Raw genomic sequence first — 26,500 nt, 5'->3', positions numbered from 1 at the left:
GTCGGCTATAGATTCTTGTTACATGCAAAATTATCGTATATATGCATTGCATTTTTTCTGAGTTTAATGAAAAGTACATTTGGATTACAATGATGTGGAGTACATCATGAAGATTTAATTACATGTTTTGATTAGCATGTTTGAAAAAATTCCTGATAATGTGACAAAGTTCTCCAATTTCTTTTCAAGGCGGATGTTAAATAAATTAGAAACTCGTCATCTAAACACACCAAGAGCTGCTACAGGAACCTGTGAACTACAAATTTCTTAAAATTTGGCAAAATTGTCTGGCAACCCCAAAGCAATAAAACGACCGGATGGGAAGACTATAGTATTGACACTTGTTGTTTCTTCGTTTTTCATGGAAAAGTGAAGCTTTTTCGGTAGTTGTGTGCTGTAGTTGTGCATTTGTCGCGATGATCATTGTGGAGAAATTGTTAGTGCGAAGTTTTTCTACCAGAAGTCTGGATGAAAAAATAAACACAAAAAACCTAGGCCGAATTTGAATCTAGAACAAGTGTCAAAGAAGGGAGGTCGTGATTTACTACTGGAAATCCAGTTCTGTGTGATTATGGCTTTATTTAATTATTCTCATTGATAAAAAGTCAACAATGATCACTAGAGGAATGCAAATTTCGTTCTTGACGAAAACATGAAATATGAAATAACATGATGTAATGTTCATTTTTCATGTTTCTGAAAGGTGAGAGGTGCATTTTCCTTGTCACGAAATAATGCGACATGAACTGCAAAATGCGAAATATACTCTTAAACACGAAATTTACCATTTATATACCGACGCGACACTTTCTGAAGTCTGAAGTATCCTGTGAGTTATGCAATTCACAGAAAATTGATTAATTCTGCTGTAAATATTTGAGAATAAAAAATGGATCCCTTTACACAGGAATAAACTTAATACTCTGGTAACTCCATAAATGTGCTGTTAGAAAGGATATGTTTATTTTGTGTAATAAGTGCAGTTTATAAATCAAATTTAGGATTATATTCACAATTTTAAAACCAAAATGTCTTTTTATATAGCACTTTTGATGTGATTATTCACAGCTATAATACCAAAATTTTATTTTATTTACCGCTTTTGAACCCAAAATAGACTCTGTTTTTGTGAAATTTTGCTTCTTATTTACCAAAAATATGTGCCTCTAATGATCACTGTTTAAGAGAAACAGATTGATTTAATCCACACTCGTCAAGGTACAGTCACGGACACTGCCGGCTTGTAATGAGTACATTGACTTTCAATGGAATCCTTACAAGCCGGCACTGTCCGTGACTGTACAATATAATTACTAAACACCATTTAGGTGAACTTACTCTTCAGCTTTTCGATTTGAATCAAGGCCTTGTCTGTATACTTTTGTGCCTTGTCCATGTAGCCTGCCTGCATGCTGTGCATAACAGTGACGAGGTACACCAGAACATATAAGTGCTCCTTTGGCATCCAGATGAACATGTCTCCAGCATTCGTAGCTGTCAAAACTGAAAAGAAACAAATTCAGAACAAACTACTTTAAAAAAATACACGAATGTTCCAAATGGGAACAAAATTTCAAAATTCATTTCAATACAAAATGGAAAATAATATTTAAACTTGAGGGTCAGCTGTTTATCATGGCTAATATAAATGTTAGGACTAACATGAATAAAGTTGAAACATGAAAGATAACTAATCACTTTGCTGTTATTGCAGGAATAGATCAGCTAACAACATACAACCTTGATTTTATGTTTCTCAGGGCACAAAGCTGAAAAAACTTAAAACATGAGAAAATTGTAAAACCGAGGAAAATAACATTCTGCCATGTTGGGACCATCGAGATTGAATGTATAATGCAGGAAAATGGAAAATCTAACGTTTCACTATATTTACACATTGAAAATAATTTGCATATTACAGGAAAACCTCGTTAATACAAAGTTCAAAGGACCAAAAAATGTCAACTTCGTATTAAACGACTTCGAATTATCCAAACTTTTCAAAATGGCGCCTGTTTTCAGGTGTAAATAAAGTAGAGTATAAATTCCCCCCACAAAGGATGTTTTATACTTGGTGGTAGCTCAGAAAATAAGCTTTATATGTACTATATAATAATATTGTACGTTTTAAAGAAAGTGTAAAAAATGTTACACAAAATGAGAACACGGAGCTTAACGCGGACACAAAGATTCCAAGGAGACGGTTAACACCATTTATCCTGCCTAGTTATACAACCGGTTATGCACGGGATGCATGTTGTGGCAAAAAGTCTTTTAACAAACGGTATTTTCTTTTAATTGTGCAAAGTCGTTGCTCTTCCACGAAATTCTTACAATTTTAGTTCATAAGAGACCCGTTTGCACGGAGACCTAGGGAAAGGAAAACAATCTTGTTTACTGCAAGAAGTGAAACTCGGAAGAATCTTGACGGTAGTCACTGGCGCAAGCAAGAGACGGGAGATAATCGGACAGAATGAATATTGGATTTTATGTGCTTTCACTAGAACATTGTCCGTTACAGGACTAACTGGTAAGAGAAGATTCTGTTGGGAGAGAACACAACCTTTCCCTGTCAAAAAACAAAAAAATCGGGGCTGTAAATTTCGTTCTGGTTCGGCTGTTAAAAAGACATCGTAAAAAAAAAGTCACGTATTCTTTGCTTCAGTTAACTTCATAATCGGCCCCCCCTCCCCCCTTTGCAGGGATCAGTTCAAACTCTTCCTCAACTTGCATTGTAATCCACTCTGAAAAAGTAAACACACAACTTGCGATCTGTTTGCACGGCGCACTCGATAATCACTCTGGTTTGGATCCCACTTTAAACTGTATATTTAATCCTGCTTAGCTCATCAGCATAAAATGAACTAAAAACAAGCTTTACGAAACTTGCGTATTTTCAGATTAATCGACAATTTATTGTAGGTTTCAGGAGTATTCTGGAGGTCAAACACTCGCTCCACGAAAACTTTTCCTCTCGTATTCCTACATTGAGCATTGCGGTTTGTTTGTTTTTTGGTTTTTTTTTCACGCTAATTGTTCTGAAGAAAAACGGGGATTATATGGCTTTGCGAGATTCAAAACAATGACGCTTATTCCTTCGCACTGGATGAGTCATTGCAGTTACCGGCAAGCGAGAGCTTTCCAGACGCTAGACTGAACACAGGCGCCAGCTGCAGCGTAAACACAATGAGACGGGCTGGAAGTTAGAGCAGCAGGTGGCAGAAGGGAAATCATGGGCATTTTAAAGATAACGCAGTTGTCGAAGATCAAACTTTTATCAGCAGTGTGAAAAAAAAATGATCCTTGTATTACCTTTTACCATGCAACAGACAATAATACGGGCAATATTTCCTATCCAGACAGCTGCATTCAAACAAGAAAGAGGGACCTGAATTCTGCAATTATCGCATTACCATGCACACCAGTGGCGGATAATGAGCTGTTGTAGGAGAAGGAAGGTGGTCACTTTTCTTTTACTTATCATGCGGTTTTTGTTCGTTTTGAAGAAGGTATTCAGAACTGTTTGCTTTTTTTTAGACGCCAAAGGAAAGGAGCCAGTGTGCGCACACGAGCAAGAAAATTGTGGCCGAAACAATTAGCAAGGGACCCCCCCGTTTGCTGATAGCAAAAGGGGAGAAGTCACGCAGACAACAAAACACTGTTTTGGCAAATTTTATGACCGGCACAGTTGGGAAACGGGAAACTGGAGTTGCAACATACGTAAGATCAACGTCAACTTTTGCGGGAAACCTAGATGACAACGCATTAAGCGGGTTGACGATCTGTAGTTGGCCTATGCGGCTTTGATTATCTGTAACAGTTTCCCTTTTTTTAATGAAGTTCTACAGGACACAAAGAACATGCTTTTAATGAAAGTGGTTACCGGAAGTTGTCGGCTACCAGGCCAAAAGTTGCTCGCTCACGGGAAATTGCTGTATCTCGAGCTCAGAGCTAGACAGATGGGTGAGAATTCCAGGCGCCACGCGTCTTGTATTTTGGAACATTCGTGCGATCTTATCTCGCATTTCTCATCTAGCACTGGTGAATATTTCCAAGGTGGCGCATTCAGCGGGGAAAGAGCTTGACCTCCCATGCACATTGACAAAGAATGTCAATGTCCAGCGGGCATTTCGGGCTACTTCCCTGGAGTTGTCAGCAGTTAGGACCAGTAAACATGTCAAGGTCAAGTTAAAATAACGTCCAAGCTCTCTCCACATTCGATCTTCTCTTGTCGACTTACGCAGGTGTCTACTTCGAATTAAGCGAAACCAGTTTTGCGGAAGGGTCTTGTAAACAACTTCATATTAAAAATTATCCGTATTTCGATTTATCTGTACTGAAATACATTATAAATCCTATCTTATCGGCTGGGGAATGGGAAGAACTTCGGATTAAAGGGTACTTCGTATTAACCAATATCGTATTAACGAGGTTTTCCTGTAACTGTATTTGTAGAGCTCCGGCCGGTGTAGCCAACTGGTTAGCACTCTCATCTTTGGTGTGAGTGGCTCTGAGCTTGATTCAATGGTGGGAGCTCCAAAATTTCAGTGTTAACTTTGCATTGTGAGAATGATCTTGGATGGAGTTCCTTGAAATCAATAGTAGGGATAAAAATTGTTCACTCCTTCACTCACCACACAGCCCATATCATTCTTGCAGTGGTAAAAATGCACATTGCTAAAATAAGGAAAAGAAGTATTTGTAGTTTCCCAATGTCTTACACCTAAATTAATTACAGTAACAAAACAAAATACTTACGCTCATCTGAAGGCCAGGTTGGTTGCATTATCGTCTGAATACTCTGCTGAAGCTGCTTTAAACATGGCTTCACAGTTTTCACCTGGCCAGCCATCAGATAATGGCAAACCTGTAGACAAAAATGCATCAGTATCAGCATGACAGTCTTGTCATGTACATAATGAATGTAGTATTGCTACCAAAACAGCATTGGAAGAAAGTTTCTACCTTTATTCCGAAAGTACAATTTCAAAAATGAATAATCCATTCAATTAGGAATGAGACAATACCTCTTTGATCTGATACCCATACCAACACTTATATATATATTGTACGAACTTGAAGGCATTGAGAATATTTATAAATATTAACATGTCCTTCACTGGAACCCTGCCATAACAATCTGTGAAACTTTTATTTTTAAATAAACATGAGCACATCACAATAAGTATTAAAATAGCAGTTATTTGGTCTAGGAATTAATTCGTGCACCTGGACAAGAGATGGCGTAACGAACGTATCGTCCCACAGTTCCGTGTAGCCACACATGCGTTGAAAACTCCTGTCAGTGCACATCGTTCGTAGTATAGGGCAGTTGATTGACGCGTCAACAACAGCATTTTGTAGTCAACTGAACATGGTGCAGTTCGTGCCAGATAAAGTGTTTTTGCGGGGTGTTCTGCTTCATTACTTTAACATGCAGAAAAGTGCTACCGAAAGTCATCGTATTTTGGTGGAAGTGTATAGTGACCATGCGATAGCTGAGCGAACGTGTCAGAAGTGGTTTGCACGGTTTAGAAGTGGTGATTTCGGCCTGGAAGACCAAGAGCGACCTGGACAGCCAAAAAAATTTGAAGACGAAGAATTGAGAGCATTGCTCGATCAGGATTCGTGTCAAACGCAGGAAGAACTTGCAGAAGCATTAGGCGTTGATCAAACAACAGTTTCCAAACACCTCAAAGCCATGGGAATGATTCAAAAGATGTCACATTGGGTTCCACATGAATTGAAAGACAGAGACGTTGAAAGACGAAAAACCATTTGTGAATTGCTGCTTCAAAGACAGAAAAGAAAGGGGTTTTTGCATCGCATTGTTACTGGCGATGAGAAGTGGATCCATTACGAGAACCCGAAACGAAAAAAGGCCTGGGTGAAGCCAGGTGAACCAGGTCCATCACAACCGAAACGAGATATTCACTGTGCTAAGGTTATGCTGTGCATATGGTGGGATATGAAAGGTGTGGTGTACTATGAGCTGCTGCAACCGGGTGAAACTATTAATGGAGAACGTTATCGATGACAATTAATGCGTTTGAAGCAAGCTCTGGCCAGGAAACGACCAGAATGGGAGAACAGACATGATAAACTTATTTTTCAAATGTCGGATGGGAAGTTTTACCCCACCTGCCGTATTCACCAGACGTTGCTCCTTCGGACTACTACTTGTTCGATTGCATGAATAACGATTTGATTGGACAGCGGTTCACTTCTTCCGAAGATATCGAAAAATGGGTCTCTGACTGGATCGCTTCAAAGGATGAGGACTTCTTTCGCCACAGAATCCGTAACTTGCCTGACAGATGGGCGAAAGTGGTGGCTCGCGATGGACAATATTTCTCTTAAGGTATTTATGTATTTTGTGTTTGAACTACAGCTTCAATGTGTGCGTAACAACTGCACAAATTAATTCCTACACCAAATAGTTAATCACAAAATTCATCTTTCCACACATTGCTGGAAAAAAATTAATGAAAAACTGTGCATTTTTCAATCTCAGATCCTTCCAATCAGTCTCAGTTGGAGCTGAGAAGCCTCTAACCCAGCTTGCTTTGATCAGTGAAGATGAACATTGTACCACAAGCACTCTGGTCAACATAATTCCCTCTAGACAAGGTGCAGCTTAGGTCATCAAAAATTAATCCCCTCAAGTAGTGTCAGATAGGAAATACACTACCAGTCTCTCATTCAAAGCACATATCATTGCAGATCTCAATATATTTTCTTGTCAACTTGGGACACTGTGAAGCCTTGGTCACCAATGTTCCCCTCTTGAAACTTACATTGGATTATTATATTGTAATTATATAAATTAATATTGAATTCCTGAAGACAGGGACTGAGCAGTGGTTAAAAGTAAAGTCAATCAGTATTGTAGCACATGTAATGAATGTGTAACAACGAGTACTATACAAACCTGAAGAACCAGGAAGAAAACCTTCAGATACTCTTTCTGATGTTGGTTGCCCTGCCAGCCATCTACCAGATGCCCAGCTTGGTTCAGAAGTGCATGAACCTCTTGAATCTTCTTGTCAATCAGCAGTAACTGCAAGTACATACCATCCACACATTACATATCTTGCACACTGTACAATATCAGCTGTAAACATGAAGCATAATTTCACATTTATATTTACTAGGACTATCAGCAGATTTCATTTTAATAGAAATTGGAGGTATTAAGGCTCGACTGGACCTTTGGCATGCGAATGGGTGAATTTTTTCAAATTTTCCTCTCCATTCGAAAAACCTCTTGGATATTTCAAAATATGAAAAATTACATCAGCTTAGAATTCCTTCTAGAGCATTGACTTGAATTTTCATGTAGTTTTCTTTCAGTGTTGTCTAGATATTATCAATAGTTTCGTGATTATGTAAGTCTATTAAACTATTGATAATATCTACACAACAGTGAAAGAAAACTACATGAAAATTCAAGTCAATGCTCTAGAAGGAATTCTAAGCTGATGTAATTTTTCATATTTTGAAATATCCAAGAGGTTTTTCGAATGGAGAGGAAAATTTGAAAAAAATTGCCCATTCGAATGCCAAAGGTCCAGCCGAGAGTTAAGGTCACTGTACGGCATCAGAAAGTGAACTGGATGCACAATTTTGTAAAATTAAATACAAATTTCAAATATCTAGGAAGCATAATCGAGAGAAGTGGAAGAGCAGATGAGGAGGTAAACAGAAGAGGACAAATGGATGGTGGACTATACCAAAGCGTTCGAAGATTAATATGGAACAGGGATGTACCTATGAAATGCAAGAAGGTAATATATAATACATACTATGAGCCAATAATTACGTACGGAGCAGACTTGGACAATGACAGAGAGAGACAAAAGGAAGATGCAGGCAGGGGAGATGAAATTTTCAAGGACTACACTGCCCTCCAGAAATTAAGCAACAACAAGAAAATGTGAGGTAAAAGAGAAAACAGTTGGAGAAAAGAGAAGAAGAGTGGTGGGCACGCTGAAAGAAAGCAACGAATGCGTTAGGGATCATATCCCTTATTAGTGTCAGACAACAGTCACTTTCGTTACAAATAAAATATGTACACCCTCCGGCCTTGTGTTTGATTCTATTGGATGATCACCATTTGTTGCTTAATTTATGGAGAGCAGTGTATATTGGGGAAGCCTAGAAGGAATAGAATAAGGAATGAGGAGATCCGACAGACAGTGGGGGTGGTGAAGCTTCAGGACAGGATAGATCAGGAACAGATGAGATGGTTCGGACACGTGAAGAGGATGGGTGCAGAAAGAAAGACTACCAGTAAGAGCTTACAATACACAAGGAGTGGGGATAAGGCCAAGGGGGAGACCAAGATGTCGGTGGAAAGAGCAGATAGCAGAGAGTGTTAGAAGAGGACAAGATTGGAAAGAGAGGAGTGCTTAAAGACCAGGAAAAAAATGGAGAGGTTTGTCTTATATGCCGACCCAGCCAGAGGCAAGAAACGGCAAAGGATGATGATGAGTGAAATTTGAAACCAATGTATAGACAGACATTTTCTTATACTGACTTTTCATTTTTATTCAATACCAAAGTCAGGGGTCCTGGGTTCAAATCCTGCCCTGGGCATGGATGTTTGTGAGTGTCTATTCATAAATTTCATTATATCATCACTCGTTCACATCTTCGCAAATTAGCCAAAAGTGGGACAAAAAGTGAAGTAAAATCAAGGAAATCAAACAATCAATACCAATGTACGTCTTTGATAATTACAGTTAAACATCAATTTTACATTTCTCATCTTGGCCTCCCTGATGGTGTAGTGGTAATGTTGTTGCCTTATAATCAAAGGGTTCTGGGTTTGATACCCGGTGGATCCACAAGCGGTTTGGATCCCATTTTAAACTTTAGGCCCAGTCCCGATTAGCCTTCCTGGGCATAAAGTGGACTTAAAACCAAAACTCAAACATCTCTCATCTCATAATTTAAGTCACAGGTTTTTGTTTCTTTAATGGAGAAAATTCTTGGGAACTAACATTAGATTTTGTTGTAATCTTTGCTCTTGAGAAAGATGCAAGTACATCAAAACATTTAGCAGCTTCAATAATTTTAGCCACTAAAGAGAGAAAAATTCATAATCAAGGCTCGACCGTGTAATAACCTTAAGTAGCACATGTTCAATAAGTTTCCTGAAATTTTACTGTTATGGTTCTAGAAAGGTAGTTACATAGGAGGAACCATGGTAGCTCAATTGGTCTAGCATCTGGTTACCATGTGGAAGACCTGGATTCTAATCCTGGGGCAGATGATCTGGACCAGGAATTTTACCAGTCATTTTCCTGTTTGTGCTTGGCTCTGAGGGCAACCCTGGGGGTAAAGGTGCCAGGCATGATGCTGATCACATCATCCCAACTATGGCTGAGATCAAGAATATGGAGCTCTACCTCCACATCACCCCATATCCCTTCATGGCATGTGTGCACATGCACAGGGATACCTTTACCTAGTTACATATATATTTTATGTTGTGTGTTGATAGTAGTAATTTTTGTAGTCATCTTATATGACCCTATATGTCAAATCACAAACCCTAACACCTTCTGTAAACAAAACCACCTGCATGCAGAAAGCATTGCAAACTCATACAAGTAAAATAATCCACACGAAAATCCAGCGTTGTTACAGGATTCATTACGTAAGGTAAAACAATGGCCAATTTGTAGTATGGGATACGCTGCCGCAAATGACGTCTCACTTTAAACCCAATGCTCTTTCTTTTTTTACTTATTGCTTCACCTTTATGGTTAACTCTTTGCACCAGTAATCATTTCCCATAAATTTGGCTTCTTTCTTGCATGCGAATTGAATATATTTTACTTGCATTTTTTTAGACAAAATGATATAACATGGTAATGTATATTTCTAAGGATGATATAGATAGGAGTGTATTTGAAATTTGTTTGTACATTTTAAATAAATTGTATCTTATGTAACTAAAATATATAATGGGCATAAACAGCCATATGCATTGCTGTAAGTCCAATAAATATATTGATGATGATCAAAACAAGACAAAAAGTTCGTAAATTTATTGCGGTTGGAAACTTTGACAAGCATCCTAATAACGATTTTTGTTCCGCCAAATATAGTGCACTTCGTAAAATAACTTGGTGACATCGCAAGGCAAGATAAGTGTGAACATTTTGTAGTAATATAACTTTCAATGAGCTTAGAGATTTGTGTACATAATGATATTTTATAACATTGGTTATTTTCTAAAAATAATCATGTGAACAGCAAGGAAGTAGTGCAACTTAGTAATATTGCCTGTCTTAGCCTTAGAAAAATAACATGCCGAGTTCTATGTGTGAGGGAAAGTCTCCGTGTTCTCCGAGCTTGTTTTCAAAACACCAGCAAGGACAGCCTTTGCAAAGGGGTGAGAAACAGATTCTACTCAATATTTATGTAACGTTCTGTCAGTAGTATCCTGAGAAACCAGTAAATGAAGTGGTTAAGTTGGTATCCTAGTGCAGTGGTGTGTCAGTGTCTGCAGTTTTAAGAGTTATGAAAGAGAGAATGACCGGGAGAGTAACAATATATGCGGCTGCATATTCGTCTGATGTTTTGAGAACGGGTTCTCACATTCAGAGGCTCTTATATAAAATGAATAGGTGCGGCGAACTATGAGTGTAACAGCAGATGATTGCAGTCATGGATCAGCTGACGCGGAGTGATACATCGAATCGGTGATCCGTTTGTTTACAGAAGGTCTCAGGGATTTTGATTTAGACCTTAGTAAATAGAATTTGATTTTTATAAATTGAGGTAAAAAAATGAATTTTTCAAGATGATGGCAACACCATATTCGTGAACCAATGAGAATAACTGGAAGGGCATGTTTGTTAAGTGCAACGTGTTTTACCAACCCTCAAAGGGCTCAGTGACATTTACAAAGAGTTGGGCAGTGCTCTCAAGAGATAGAGAGACAGATTAACTGTGGCAATCTCAGTTTGAAAAAGTGGCCACAACTGTACAGTCTCCTTGTGAAATGTGTTGTAGTAACTCTGTTTTGATAGCAACACTCTCAAGTTTAGATTACTTTTACAATTTTTTCCCATTACATTCAATTTCTAGGATATATTTATTGTTAGCTCACTTACCATTCCTTTGCTGAGTAGAAACAGAACTCTTGTATAGCTTGCTCCAGACAGATGTGCATAGTCGACGCCAACACCAAGCAAACTACTCGCTACACTGTAATCTCTCTCCGTTGCATGGATTTGCTGGAACAAGAAATTAATGCTATTCGTTGTTATAAAATTCAGATATTAAAGAAAAGACACATGGTAATTTTCATTTTCTCATATTAAAGCAATAAGAAATTGTAGATATAATAATGTTGTGATAAATACATTTGCAAAAAATATGTCAAAATGGAAAAAAAAATTGTTTATATCAATTCAGTGGATAACTTGACTGCTGTTATGTAATATATAAGGTCATTAAGTATGAAATGTCCGATTTTCTTAAATACTAAGTTGACAGTCAATATCTCTAACATTTCACTTTGATATTCCTTGTATTAGAATTATCATCACTGTGAAGGTACATCATCACTCTCCCAAATGCACATTTTGGTTTGTGATTATGTTTCAGAGAGTCTTTTTCAGAGGATTTTTTTGTGAAACCATGGACAAGTAAAAAATTTGTAATTTTTTAACATGAGCTCTGTGGTGGAAACAACGGAGTGCAGATAGCTCGAAACTGTGAGAAACTGCACAAACTACCACATCTTCCAGGCACTAAACCACATCTTGAAAGAAAAGAAAAAAAAAAGGAAAAAGAAAAGGGAAAAAAGGTTACTAGTAAGATGGTGAAACTGTTTCAATATTTTGGGTGCATGCTTTGATTAATTATACTGTTTTTCTTTGAGACACAGCAAAATGAAACTTTTGATTTGAAATCGGTCATTTCATATTTAAAGACCTAACATAACATATATGTAAAGTAACATATTACATTTTACAATAACATCTGTAATAAAGAAGGTTGTTATGCATGCAATATTGACTGAGTACATAACATATTCCAAGAGTACACTACTAAGTGGCCAAATAACTTTATGAATCTCAATTTTTGTATTCATTTTATAATATGTCAAATAAACACAAATATTGGAGTCCCTAACAAATGTGAACTGTATATACAAATCAGTGTACAAGAAACAAGTAACTATCGTCTAACATTCACTTTTAGAAACAAAATATTTAATGTAAAGTTCATCAACATTAAGAGAAAATATTTAAAAAATGTCCACACACATATTCGCTTCTCATTTTGGGTTCACAAATCAGAAAATAGTATAAATTTAACATTTAACCTTTTGGGTCCCAAGCGTCTCCGTCGTAGTTTTAACGTTATAACTTTTCTATTTTTGGCTAGAATTTCGATTTTTTTATATTGTTCCTAACACATGTATTTAACAGCAATGTTTCTTGCACTTTTTTTTATTCATGAAAATGGAGGGGAAAAGGCGGGAAAAGGGACTTCTCTTTTGTGTCTCTTTTCAAGGGAAAATTTTTGCTTTGTTGTTCTAAAGCAATGCTTTTCACTCCCGCCTGGTAACTGCATTCGAAGGAAGCTTGTTTATCAGTATCCGGTGTCAAAATGAAAGTTTTCCGTGCGAGAGCAAGCAGGGGGTGGGGGTGGGGGGAGGGGGAAGACTGGTTCTTGAATCTGCGTTGTGAGAATGGAATTTCGAGGTGTGCTGAAGGAAACCATTGTTATGAGGACAAGTGTTCCACAAGTTGCAGTCTGTGATTCATTCTGCATACAACGGTATATCTTTCATATCTCTAGGGCATTTAGTTTCTGAGCAATAGTCATTTCAATGTAACTCTGCATTTCGCTCAATTCCGAAGCTTGAGACAGTGGCTTTCAAGCCTTTCGTTTCAGGGGTACAACTCGCGTTACATTGGTCATATGACAATGATGCAAATATTTTTGTTTCTTACATGCCAGCGATAATTTCTATGTGCATTTTGAAATTTTCATATCCTTTTTTTCGGAGGGGGTGGGGGGAAAACCCATTCTTTTTTTAAAAAAGAAGTATTTTTCAGGGGATTTCCCCCTTTCCCCCTCCATATGTATGCTGAATGTGCAAAAATTATATATTGTCTGAATCTGTTATTCATCCTGCGTACAACGGTATATCGTTCATATCTCCAGGGCAAATAGTCTCTGAGCTAAAGTCATTTCAAGGTACCTCTGCATTTTAAAGCTTGAATCAGTGGCGTGCCGAGCATTCCTTTCGCACTACATATACGCCGAATTTGCATAAATTTCATGTAGTCTGAATCTCTGGTTCATTCCGCATACGACAGTATATCACTCATCTCTCTAGGGCAATTAGCCTCCGATCTACACTCATTTAATTGAAACTCTGCATTTTGCTCAAAATCGGCTCGGGGCCAAGGGGGTTACATGTGAAAATGGCCTTGGGACTCAAAAGGTTAATGTCCAACACAAAAAATTAATAAATTGCAGATAACCACATATAAGTGTGAACTGCTACCTCTGTGGATCAATACAGATACTCGAACATTTTATCAAATTACAATTGTTCAGAAAAAGATAAATGTTACAAAATATTTATGTTGTGTTGAAATTATGGTACATTAATCTACTATTCTTCATGTAAAATATGAGATATTAAAATATACCTTCATTTGCATATTTTACAGGATAAAATATACCAGGAAAGATTTTGATGACAACATGCACTACTTTCCAATACAACAACCTGTCTATTTTCAGCTTATTAAAAAAAAAGTAGATCTCAATAGAAGGAATCTGAACTCAAAACGTAACTGTTAAAAAAATCATTAATACCAAATACTTACTGCCAGCTGAAATATGAGACGACAATGCCAGTAAACGCTGTGTTGTGAAAGTTCAATTGCTTTCCGTAAGATAGGTTTAGCCAAATTGGACTGAGATTGCTGTTCATAGAGTTCTGCAAGGACACTTGCAGCTTCAAACTTAACATCATCGAAGCCATTGATGTTCTGTGACATGCACCACTGGAAGAAAAGGACAAGAACATGCTCAGATATACACACTCAAAAGATCAAAACAGATATCTAGTTCAGAATAAGAACATTTGTTTACAAATAAGCTCTCTTTAGTTACTATATAAATTAGGGATAGCGCAGATTATATTGGGGATATACACACATCTGTGTGTAATAAAATATTGTTGCTAATATTACTGATGTGATATTGTAATTTAGAGTAAAATTCTGCCATATTGTTACACTTATCTGAATGTAAATGTATAACACTCTAGTGTGTAGATACACAATTTGCTTTTCTGAGGCAGAACCCACTACAACCATGCACTCAAAGCATTAACTAAAAAAACCATAAAAACTAAAAGCACTTACATTGTGGAAACTGCAACTGAAAAAAACAAACTCTTTGCAATAACATTTTTGGAGTTCTGGTATCTTTACTGTCAGTCGCAATACTCTTCCTTTCCTAGTACTAATTTTACAGCCTAGATAATTAAACTATCATAGTTCCTTTCACATTATGATCAATTAAGCATCCACTAAAATATAATGTATTTAAATGGGAGAACAGTTGCATATCACAAAGTACAGACACAAGTTCCATCATGTCATCTGATGTTTGCTGAACAGCTCCAATGAGCTTAACCAAAGTCAAGCTGAGCCAAAAAATAACAGTTCTATATGTTTAATGATTTTTGCAAGTTAAATGGGAGTTTAGGAAGTATTTCAGAATATTGCAAACAATTGTGGAAGTAAGTCTGAAGCTTCGAGAAACTAATTAGCACAGATAAAAAGAGATTCATTGAAAAGTAAGCTTTTACAAGCATACACTCTCCACTGTGTGAAACCATTCATGGTTTGCAGTCACCTAGGACACAGAGCATTGCCAAGTATTATCGCAAAGCTCAAAGGGGGTTTCAGTCCTGAGACTAAATCGCCTATCATGTGGTAAATATTTAGGGATGTTATTTTCATGCTGAGAGCTATAAATCGGACCTCCTTAACTTAAGAACAAAAGCCAGGGGGTGAGTTCGAATCTCGGCCTGAGCATGGATGTTTGTGAGTGTCCATTCTTCAATTTCATCACATCATCACTCACCCAATCTTCGCAGATTAGCCAAAAGTGGCACAAAAGCAAATCAATCAATTAAGAACAAAAGCACTTAGGGTCACAATGCTCCTTGGCACCTCGTGTCAAGTAGTAGAAGCAATAGTTTGTATCCAGGACAATAGTAAATGGATGGAAGTAAGGCCCGGGACTTTTATAACATATTTTTTATTGGGCATTGGATTGAATACTGGTGGAAGATCTATACGTATCTGATGAAAATCAGCCAAAATAGACGAACTTGATAAGGCATATTTTGACATATTTTACCAATTTCGCATTTATACAACACATTTCTTCAATTTTCTCATAATAAGACATATTTCTGCATAATTTCGTAATTGTGTTGCATATAATCAGTTATTTTACAAATTATTCTTCATACCTTCAGTGCAATGGATAGTTTGTATTATCGATGGCACGATAAGGAAATTATGGACGAAGAAATTAAAAGCAAATACAGTTTTTTCTTACGAACTAGTACAAAACAACAATATCCACCTTTCTTTATCCCACCGACAATTGATCGCCATGCGAACATTGGCGAAAAACGTTCTCCATCATTGTTGTGCGAGCACAAGAATCACCACTTTTTTGTCACTTCTCACAATAAACAGTCAAAAGTAAAAATAGCATTCAGTACATTACAGCTCCTACTCTATTGGCAATCAAGTATGCGAGTTTCAAGATCACTTGTCATTTGAGCCAGGCATGTATCAGTGCGAGTGAATAGAATGTAACGAACAGGAACTTCTGCAGCAAGATTGTAAGTGCATTGTGGAACGGAAATGTATTTAGTGTAACTTGTCCTGACAAAAATTTTGTGGTCTGCTTTTCCAATTCTATGTACTTAAAATACCTCTAAAATGTTGTGCTTGTATATTACTTGCTGCCACAAGATGATATGTGCATTGTGGAATGGGAATAATACTGAGTGTAACATGTTCTGACAAAACTTTTGTACGCTGTTTTCCAGATTCTACGTAGTTAAATCATCCTAAGAAAGTTGTGTTTGTGTATTGATTGCCCAGATTTACAAGAACTCTGGCAAGCTACCAATTATGCTTTAGTTTCCACAAAGGTGTAAATCTGACAAAATAGTAAATGAAATTTAGAATGATTGCAGTGAACCTCACGATATTTTTAGTATTTTCCCACTACATTCTTGGGTTAAAGAGATTCTTACTCTATTTAATACCCAACCCCAACCCTAGTCAATCTTTTCTGGAAGATACTGACTTCCTGTATAATGAGAAATTTGAATCATAAGTAATCACTAAGCTGATGAAGTGTGTGTTCTAGTGCTAGTCTTGGAAGCAACACCAGTTTGGTATCTTTGACACAACCCTAGAGGAAGCAGACCGGAAAATGTATCTGGTATCGAGCCACCACATGTTTCTCGGAAAAGCAATGTTGTCACTTTTGCCTGCAGTGTTTAGACATCCATTTATTCATTGGGACGTTATACTCCCAAGGTCTTTACATTGCATAAAAAAGTAGCACAATATAATACCACAACCTAGCAAAGATAACGCAACCGCAACCTCGTGTTCAGAAATCTCTATAGAAACTGAATTAGCAACATCTGATTTACTCCACGTGGACTTGACAAGTTCTGTTCTTGGGCGGATGCTATTGGTGGGAAAGGTTTCAGGGGACGACTTAGGACTCCATGTGGACCTGACATGTAGCTGTTAGAGGAAAAACTGATCTTTCGGAACTTTCTCTGAAGTAAAGTGATCGTCCAAAGAGGACGACCACCATAACAGACATAAATACAAATTGAACCCTGTATAGCATGCGTGCGAACCATGACTGGTTCTCAATTAGGGGATGTTTACCCACCGTACCCCCTGGAGAATTACGTTGAACAGTTTTATATTAATCCAGATTTTGATGTTTAACGTAATATAAAATTAGTTACAGCGCACAGAAAACACAAATAACGGGAATAATCGAATGCAAAGTATGACCAGCGGAGTGCTTTCGCTGCACTCTCAAATAGTGAAAGAACACGTCAATAATAACTATTATCAAACCTAAGGCATGAGTTTACAATACCAGACCACTCTCCAATTTCTATGAAATTTCACCTACTCACTAATTGAGACCTTCTAATCACGAATTTGCATCTAATAATTGGCGGTCAAGCACGGAAATTGTAGAATAACGTGTAGAAGTTGTAGAATAACCTTGTTAAAAACCAGGATGATTCTCCGTACAAAGCAATTCACAACCATGTTTCTTTCACATTTCTTGTCGCACAACAGTTTTCCTACCTTGTGTTCCGACGTCAGACGAGGAATGCCTACAAGGTTAGGTTAGGCATGTTAGGTTAGGTTACATTAGCGTAAATACGATGAAAAATTATTATTTAGGAATGTGGACTCGTTTGAATACGTACGTTTGGCAACGGTGTATTGCACACTGAATTTTTCATGTTGGGAAAATGGCGTCTTCCGTGCACCTGCTGTTCTTACGGTAGAGTTACGTTACATTAGGAAAACATAGTTTATTTCGTTTTTCTCTACATTTCCATACTTGACCGCCATTTATTACATGCAGATTCGTGATTAGGAGGTCTCAATTAGTGAGTAGGCGAAATTTCATAGCAATTGGAGAGTGGTCCAGTATTGTAAACTCGTTCCCAAACCTAAATATGTAACTATCGTTGATGTTGTGGAGTGTCGTTTTGGGTGCTAGATTCACTTCCGCGACGCCTTCGGGCTGTTCTTCTTCACCGTAAAGTAACACACTAAGATAACAGATATACTTCACTTCACAATAGCACATTTCCACGAGCAAACTGGAAACGTTCATAAACAACAAAATCTTCAGATACCATGAAAAATATTTCACTTTCTTTAGGGGGTACAGAGGGTCAAAGGTACCCTCAATTCAACAATTAGAACTTGGGCCGAAAATAATAAAGTGCAACAAACAAAATCTGAAATGTGAGAGAGTAACCAAATTGCTTAAAATAGTCATGTGACCTCACTGTTTTCGAATAAGAACAATTCAAATGGTGTCGGCCCGTTTATAACCAATGTTTTATATGTAAGTGAACAGCATAAATGCCCGTAAGTTACCATGAAAGGAAAACCAACAACGTGCGCTGAAAATGGCCACAAATAAAAATTCATATCACATTTTCAGCTTGACTTACAAACATACGAATCACAACATTGATTAGAAGCAAAATGTGTGGTAACTGCCAATACTTCCCACAGTTGCTGTAGGATGATTAAAATTACGTTGGACACAACAGTACACCCCATGAATCACGTAACATCTTTTAAATATAGGACCATTCACGAACTACACTTCCTAGTTACTACTTCTGTTGTACAACATTTATCACACATTAAATTTATGATCAAAATTTGATAATCCATTTAATGCAAGGCACAATGAAACTTACCGCTTGCTCCAAATGATTTCGCGCTAGGTCAACATTCTTAGTGTGGGTCAGCAAAATGCTTCCAAGTTGCAGATGAGTTCTAGCTTCAACTCGAGGAGGAGGTTTGAAGAAAAACACTGCTTGAAGGCACTGAATACACAATTTTATATTGGGCGGACTTGAAGTACGAAAATTCTCCGCTAAACCTAGCAGAGATAGATACCAAGCGTCCTGGGAGGACGCCATTTTTTTCCCATTCACAACAACATTCAAATTTTAACTTACTTCTTTTCTAAACATCGCAAAAGGAGTTTAACATAAGGACTATCGAGCCAGAACTGAAACAGGAAAAAACACAAATAATTGGAAATTACAGTAATATAGCTCATAAAGTCCATACAAGCAAAGACGTTTCTAATTCTTTAAATATTTATTCCAAAAATATGTGTTTGCTTGTTATAAACGTTTACTGCGATCATGTAAAATTTGAAAGTACTCCGAGATTGGCAACTGCAATTTGAGGTATCAGATTGTCCATCAACAGAATTATACTCCTGTCTCCGAACTCGAAAATCGTTTGGTGCAAAACGGTTTGGTGATCATACGGTATGATATTATGATTTCAAACACTATTAATTTCCCTGGTAGAAATGCATAGTAGAACGTACAGTGATTCATATGCAAGAAAATTAACTTTACTAGAAATCGGCGCGAGTGAGATTGGGTTCATCGCATTAGAAAAAAAAGCCATACACTGTGGAGACGAGAAATGAAAGAAAATTCTTATATGTTATATGACATGTGAAACAAGCATAGTATTTACACACAGCGCGATTAATAATTGCTAATAAGTAAATAGGGTATAGACTTGTTGAATGGGTTCTCTAGATTGTGATTTAATACGTAAGTAACATAACGGTAACAGTTTCATACATCGGAGACACATTTCTTCATTTTTACAGAAGAAACTACTTACGGAAATGAGTTTCTCTAAGGTGTTCAGTGTTAGTCGAGGTATTTTCTTTCATCGTGGAATCTGGCCGGGAAATCATGTATTTTTCAATAGAAATATCTCACCGACGCACAATTGCCATTGCTTTCCTACGTGAACCGGATGCTGCATACGTTGGATGCGCAACCCCCTATCAGTGTTTCTAACCACTTTTTTTTTTAACTATGCTTGCCTAACCTTATCGGAATGGTTCGTGGGGCTATTCGTCAGCTACCCGTGCATAATGTACAATTTGCACACGTGACGAACACGATAGCAGGTATTTTTCGGTGAAGAAGGTTGGAAACACGGAACGAGTTTACAATACCGGACCACTCCAATTTCTATGAAATTTCGCCTACTCACTAATTGTGAACTCCTAATCACGAATTTGCATGTAATAATTGGCGGTCGAGTATGGAAATCGAGAAAAAACTAAATAAACTATGTTTTCTTAACGTAACGTAACCCTACCATAAGAACGGTAGCTCCACGAAACATGCTATTTTCCCTGAATGGGTATAACTTATCGCACAGCACTTTAGCAACATTATGTTCTGACGTCACGGGAGAGAGCTTTTTCATGTTAGGCAAAGTAAGGTATAGTTCTCTTAGCCAAAATATTAATTTTTCTTTGTATTTATGCTAACGGAACCTAACCTAACCTCGTAGGCATTCCTCGTCTGACGTCAATATTCAAGATTGCAAGATTGTTGTGCGTAAAGGAAGACCATTAACGAATTGCGAAATAAAGATGGTTCCGAATTGCTGTGCATGGACAATCAACGTGGTAAATCGCAAGGTTATTTTACAAGTTCTACATCTAAATGTACAATTTTAACAAGTGACCGCCAAATATGAATTACAGATACGTCATCAGGACACCGAAATTAGTAAGTAGGCGAAATTTTATAGAAATTGGAGAGTGGTCCGGTATTGTAAACTCATGCCGGAAACACTGATATTTGAAAACAAAAGAAGTTATATCATTCGCAAAGTAAGCAAAATCGCACCGTTACGTGTGTTCGGTAGCACTTAGAAAAACTAGTTTACTATTCGGACAGATTTCTTCATTTCTACAGAAGAAACTACTTACCGTAATAAGTTCCTGTAGTATTGTCTAACATCGGGAACACCTTTGTGTGAAATTCAGGTGTTTACCGTATCCTGGAAACGGATTGGTACTATTATAGTATGGGGGTGACACCTATAAATCATATATTTTGCACTTTTTTACATTGCTAACGTACTATTTTGGAATGCGGAACATTTCCTAAGGTGAAATAATGAATTTCTAACTAAGATAATGTCTATTTCTTACATTTACGAATTACTGTTACTTGTTATTTCGATTCTGTAACACATTATGGCAGGCGATAGCGTACTGGTTCAAGGCACGTTGTGCGAGTGTTTTGTCGATTTATGCAGTGTTGCAACCTCGTTCACCGGAAAATACCTACTTTCGTGCCCAGATTTGAAATTATGCTAATACCTCGAAAAATTGACATTAGCCTCACAAACCATTGACGTTAGCCCCACAAACCGTTCACGTTAGCCCCAAAAACCATTTTTCATAAGGTTAGGTTAAGTTAGGTTAGGCAAGCATAGTTAAAAAAAAAAAAAAAATACTAGACACATCATGTTCTAGTGAAAACACTGCGAGTTTGAAACACTGACTACGGGGTTACATCATCTTAACACGGAACATATTGCTCTCGTGCGGAAAGCAAATGGCGGCAGCAGAAACAGCATGTCGGACAGAGATTTTCGCAGAAAAAAACATGTATTCACATTAAAATGGATCAAAACTACATTCACAAACTTCCACAACGCTACAGAAAATGATTTCTATAAGTACTTTCTCCTGTAAATTTGAAGTAATCCGTCACCCCTATACTATAATGTTACCAACGGATTTCTTCAATTTTTTTTTTTAAAAAGTTTGGGGCTTATTTGGGGGCAGGTGACTCCGGGCAATTTCTAACATGCCTTTAACGGGGAGTCTATAGAGAAAGCCGGGGAGGGGAGCCGGAGCGGCGGCGTGGCCACGTTTGCGGTTGGGGCCGGTAGGTCAATTACCCCAGGAGCGGACCCCGGAATCGGTGGGAAATTTGGACTCAAAAATTTCAAACGAAAATATTTTTTTAGTTAAAATTTCCCACCGATTCCGGGATGGATAGCCCCAAAAACCATTCACGGAATGTTCCGCGAAGCAGATAGGTAAGTTCGAATGTCGAAAATTGACGAAACTAAGAAGTTATAGGTGTCCGAAGGATAGTAAACTTTTACCGAAAAATGTGTTATTTTAGTAGAAAGAGTGTATGTTTTCGTGTAAAAAGCATAATGGCACCTTGAACTATGTTCCGCAATACACAATTGGTAAGTACTAACCATGCGAAACACAAAATATTAAATGTTGTCAATTGGCCGAACACCTCTAACTCGTTAATTTCGTCATTTCTTACATTCGTACTTACCTATTATGCATTCCGAAACATTCTTTAAGGTGCAATTTCGCTTCTTTCACGAAAATAGCTTCAATTTTCCACATATCGAGTAATTTATTGTTCGTTCCTCTTTCGCTTGTGTTACACACAATGTGGCAGGCAAATCTTGACTAGCGTTGTCTATCATCTGTGGGTATGCAGTGTTTCAACCTTAATATCTGAAAAATTCCTACTTTCGTGTTAGATTTTTTTTTTTCTGGGTTCCAAAACCCTACGAACCATGCACGCATAGCCCCACACACCATTTACGGATAGCCCCACAAACCATTCATAAATAGCCCCATGAACCATTCACGCAAGGTTAGGTTAGGGTCTGTTAGGTTAGGCAAGCATAGTTAAAATTGTCATGTTCTGGAAAAACAATGGCATCATTGGAAATACTGACCGGGTGTTACGTCATCAAACACATGGAACATTTGGTTCACATAGTCGAAGGTAATGGAGGCAAGAGCTTTTGAGCATCGGAGAGACATTAATGTCGAAAAATACATAATTTACCGGCCGAATAAATTGAACAAAGGGAGAAAACACTTCCACGACCTTTCACAAGTCTAGAGAAACTCAGTCCCGTAAGTGCTTTCTCCTGTAAAATTGAAGAAATCCGTTATTCCGATTGACAACTTTTACCCACAAAATATCCGATTTTAATGTGTCTCCGATTTATGAAACAGGTACCAAGATAACCAGTTCACGGACAGTTGTACAATCATTGTTCGAGAGAAAAAATTGCCATGTACACGTAGCACTAACCCTCAGAATTAAAGGCCAGGTTCCGGTTGTTTAATGTCGAATTAATCATGGTACACACTATTAACACACACTTCATCACTTCATCACCCTGTTGATTGCTTACTGCGTGTGTTATTGAGAATGATTTTTTACCTTCTGCATACTCCTATGTGCTGATAGCTATTCGTTTACAGTCATCTTTGATACCGACTGCTGCTGCTTCTACTACGATATGTGATGTCAGGTTATGATATGCATTAACTGTTACACAGGCCAAGTTTAGGGTTAGGCTATTAGCGTTCATGTCATGTCATGAAAAAGTCATTAAATGCTCCTAAATGATTTCACTATTAGGATAGTTGGATGAAGTTTAGGGCTATTATAGTTAAAATATCCTCCTAAATGCTTTTGTTGTTAGGTTAGGTAGGCCAGGTTTAGGACTCAGCATTAAAATAACACCCGAAAATGATTTCAACAAATGATCACATACCCCTTCAAACTCTGCTCGACAGGAGTAAATAAGATATTGCTGCTCACTGGAAGGCATGGATTCTTGTGTAATGTTTACATCATATCTTGTCAAATCACACTTTACGAAACTCAGAACTCAACTAATTACTTTCTTGAAGCTTCAAATTTACTTTCACAGTCATTTTCAGTATTCTGCAAGGGCATTTCCTTGAAAAAGTCAAACTGATAGGCAAAATAGAAAAACATCTGTACAGGTAAGGAGTGCACAAATTGAAGCTCTGATACCCATATTTCATGATGTTAGCAATATCCAGTCTGTTGACAGTATTTCTGGGTATGACTGAAGATGACCGCACCCCTCTCCGATTTTCTTCATATTTGGCACACTTACTAATTGAGGCCTGGTAATGACGAATCTGAAGTTAAAATTTGTCGGAAATGTCTAGAAGTTGCAAAATAATTGCGAACCATTGACGTGTGGTTGGGTTAGGCAAAAATAGTTAAAATTTCGTGTCGTGTTAGTGTCAGGATCTACAAATTGCAAAATAATTGTGAACCATTGATGCTAGCCCCACGTACCATTGGTGTTAGCCCCATGAACCATTAACGTGTGGTTAGGTTAGGCAAACATAGTTAAAATTTGGTGTCGTGGTAGTATCAGGAATATATACAGTATATTTGCTTGTGAAACAAAAAAATTCGTGAAAATCGACTGTTTCCATTCCGAAAACTAACGCCTTATTTTCACTTATTTTGCAATTTCTAGACGTTTGACAACTTTTAGTTAGTATGCCAAATATGAAGAAAATCGGAGAGGGGTCCGGTCATCTTCAGTCGTTCCGTATTTCTGCTAGTAGGCAACACTGAAAGTCAAGTTGGCCTCCAGTGCCCTGTGATTACATCGTGTGAAATAATTTTTGCACAGCCAAATCGTAGGGTATATGTAGGTCTAAATTCATTATCACAAACTGTAGGCTGATTCCGTGACAAAATATTGCAAAAGTGGCAACAGTGAAGCTGTTCTTAGGTGCATGACAATAGTACTGCATATTTAATGCTAAGTTTTCGTGACAGACAACGCTACAGATTAGCAACAGGAACTTCTCATTTTATATGTTGCTACAGTGGCATCACGGAATCATATGTGTGTCACAAAATTACATAAGATTTTACAGGATGGGGTAACTATGACTACTCCCCCTGAGAAAAAGAATAATTTTGTATCATATGACAGACATGTTGGTGTGGAATGAACCACAGACAGTGGCATACCCAAAGAAAGTCCTAGTATTTGGCCCAGTATTTCTAAAAGAGAATGCCAAAGGAAGGAAAAGATGACAAAATGAGGGCTGACTTCTAAAAAAAATATGTGCAGTCAGAGATGCAAGTGATTGGATGTGTTCATTGTTTTCATCAGTTATATTCTGGGACAGTAGATAATAGTCGATTCATTAATTGGTCAATTGTGTTTCTCTCTCTCCGCATTTCTGTCACTTTTGGCTAATCACAAAGATAGAATAAATGATGGTGTGATGAAGGGACAATAGAATAAATGATGGTGTGATGATGGGACACACAAAAATCACCAATGACTAGGCCAGGATTCGAACATGGAAAACTAACTGGCTTCGTAACACACTGTGCTAAGAACTCCACCACAAAGGTTGACTGTAGATAATGGAAGGCATTGGTAATCATGCATATCAGGAGATGACATACATATATCACTCAATTTTTTTTTAATTGAGTTATGTTTAATTTCAAACACTATACGTGTTTTGTATGTGCATTAGTAATTTTGGGCAAATTCTGATTCCATGACATGACATCTTTCAGTATATTGTTTTAGAACTCTATATATCTAAATTTGTATTTTTTGCAGTGTGTTTCCTGTATCATGTACTTGATTCTGAATAATAGATAGTTGTTTCTTCTGTATTCATTTCACAGATATATGTTACTGTTACTACATGTCATTATACTATGGTTAATCCGAAGATGATTACGTGACATTTTCATTATTAATGTTAATATTTATTGTCTACTGTCTTGCTCATAAACATGCCGTGTTTCCTTGATGTACATAGGTAACTGTACACCAAAATGTGCATGACCTGTTTCTTATACTTTTACATACTTAGATCATTCATTAGGTATGTGCTGACAGTCCAAAACTGATTCTGTGACAAATGCGAATAGCCTACAAGACTTCCAAATGCACCTATAAAACTTGAGAAAACCATTAAATATTCGGAACTGTTACCATGTAGAAGAAACAGTGAAACCCAAGAGCTAGTTGAATTCTGTAGCAGTGAAAACTGAACATGGTTATCCAGTACTGAGAGCAATGGTTTTGTCTCATGCTAGTGTTGCAAACCTTGTTGTTTTGCTTGGATGTACTATACACATGAGAGATTTTCCAACATGCACCCACCCCCAACTCACACACCAGACCAGAATGGTAGCTACAGATTTCTATTATCAGTTTGAGAATAGAATCTGCCCTAACCAACACTGAATTCAACACACCACTGGATCATCTTGCTTCGCCATTTCCTACCTCTGGTTGGGTCAGCATAGAAGTCAAGGCTCTCCATTTTCTTCTGGTCTTTCACCATTCCTCTCTTTCCAGGATGTTCCAATCTTGTCTTCTTCTTCTTCTAACTCTCTTCACTATCTCCTCTTTCCACCAACATCTTTGTCTCCCCTTTGGCCTTGTTTCCACTCCTTGTGCATTGTATGCTCTTACTGGCAGTCTTTCTGTACTCTCATGTGTCTGAACCATCTCATCTGTGCCTGATCTACTCTGTTTTGAAGCTTCACCACCCCCATGGTCTGTTGGATCTCCTCATTCCTTATTCTATCCCTTCTGGTCTTCCCCAACATGTTCCTTAAGCATTTCATCTCCACTGCCTGCATATTTATTTTGTCTCTGTCTATCATTGTTCAAGTCTCTGCTCCATACATAATTATTGGTACATAGTATGCATTATACATTACCTTCTTGCATTTCATATGTGCATGCCTGTTCCATATTTATCTTCAAAGGCTTTGATAGAGTCCACCACCCATTTGTCCTCTTCTGTTTACCTCCTCATCTATTCTTCCACTTCTCTCAATTATGCTTCCTAGATATTGGAAAAACTCCACTAACCTCAACTCTTCCGTGTCCATCTTTATTCTTTGTACATTTCTGTTGTAATTCTCTTCCTCTCTTATATTCTTCCCCACCTCTTCTTTAATTGCATCCAT

The 26,500-nt window shown here is 37.6% G+C and overlaps 2 protein-coding genes across 7 annotated transcripts in view; one reads left to right on the top strand and one right to left on the bottom strand.

The window, feature by feature from the left end:
• Positions 1 to 18,797, bottom strand: part of Mau2 (Mau2 sister chromatid cohesion factor) — a 43,093-nt gene extending 24,296 nt beyond the window's left edge. For both annotated transcript variants that reach the window (XM_083140624.1, XM_083140629.1), the window contains exons 1-6: positions 18,572 to 18,797; positions 13,872 to 14,051; positions 11,130 to 11,252; positions 6,932 to 7,060; positions 4,759 to 4,867; positions 1,339 to 1,503 (exon numbers count right to left, since the gene is read on the bottom strand). In XM_083140624.1, coding sequence (XP_082996750.1) covers positions 1,339 to 1,503; positions 4,759 to 4,867; positions 6,932 to 7,060; positions 11,130 to 11,252; positions 13,872 to 14,051; positions 18,572 to 18,796 — 931 coding nt within the window. In that variant the 5' untranslated portion in view covers position 18,797. The remainder of the gene's footprint in view (positions 1 to 1,338; positions 1,504 to 4,758; positions 4,868 to 6,931; positions 7,061 to 11,129; positions 11,253 to 13,871; positions 14,052 to 18,571) is intronic.
• Positions 18,798 to 19,067: 270 nt separating this feature from the next.
• mRpS16 (mitochondrial ribosomal protein S16) overlaps positions 19,068 to 26,500 on the top strand; it is a 28,799-nt gene continuing 21,366 nt past the window's right edge. The window contains exon 1 of one of the 5 annotated variants that reach the window (XM_083124866.1): positions 19,068 to 19,156. The gene's annotated coding sequence lies outside the window, so the exon portion shown is untranslated. Of the gene's footprint in view, positions 19,157 to 19,296; positions 19,454 to 20,415; positions 20,435 to 26,500 lie in introns of those variants that run through there. The other 4 variants (XM_083124868.1, XM_083124874.1, XM_083124867.1 and 1 more) reach the window with 4 other exon arrangements.

This window comes from Lepisma saccharinum, chromosome 1 (assembly GCF_977018435.1).
Source record: "Lepisma saccharinum chromosome 1, izLepSacc3.1, whole genome shotgun sequence".
Classification (NCBI taxonomy): Eukaryota; Metazoa; Arthropoda; class Insecta; order Zygentoma; family Lepismatidae; genus Lepisma; species Lepisma saccharinum.
Note: the sequence above shows the minus strand (reverse complement) of the source record. Positions and strands in the feature narration are given on the sequence as shown.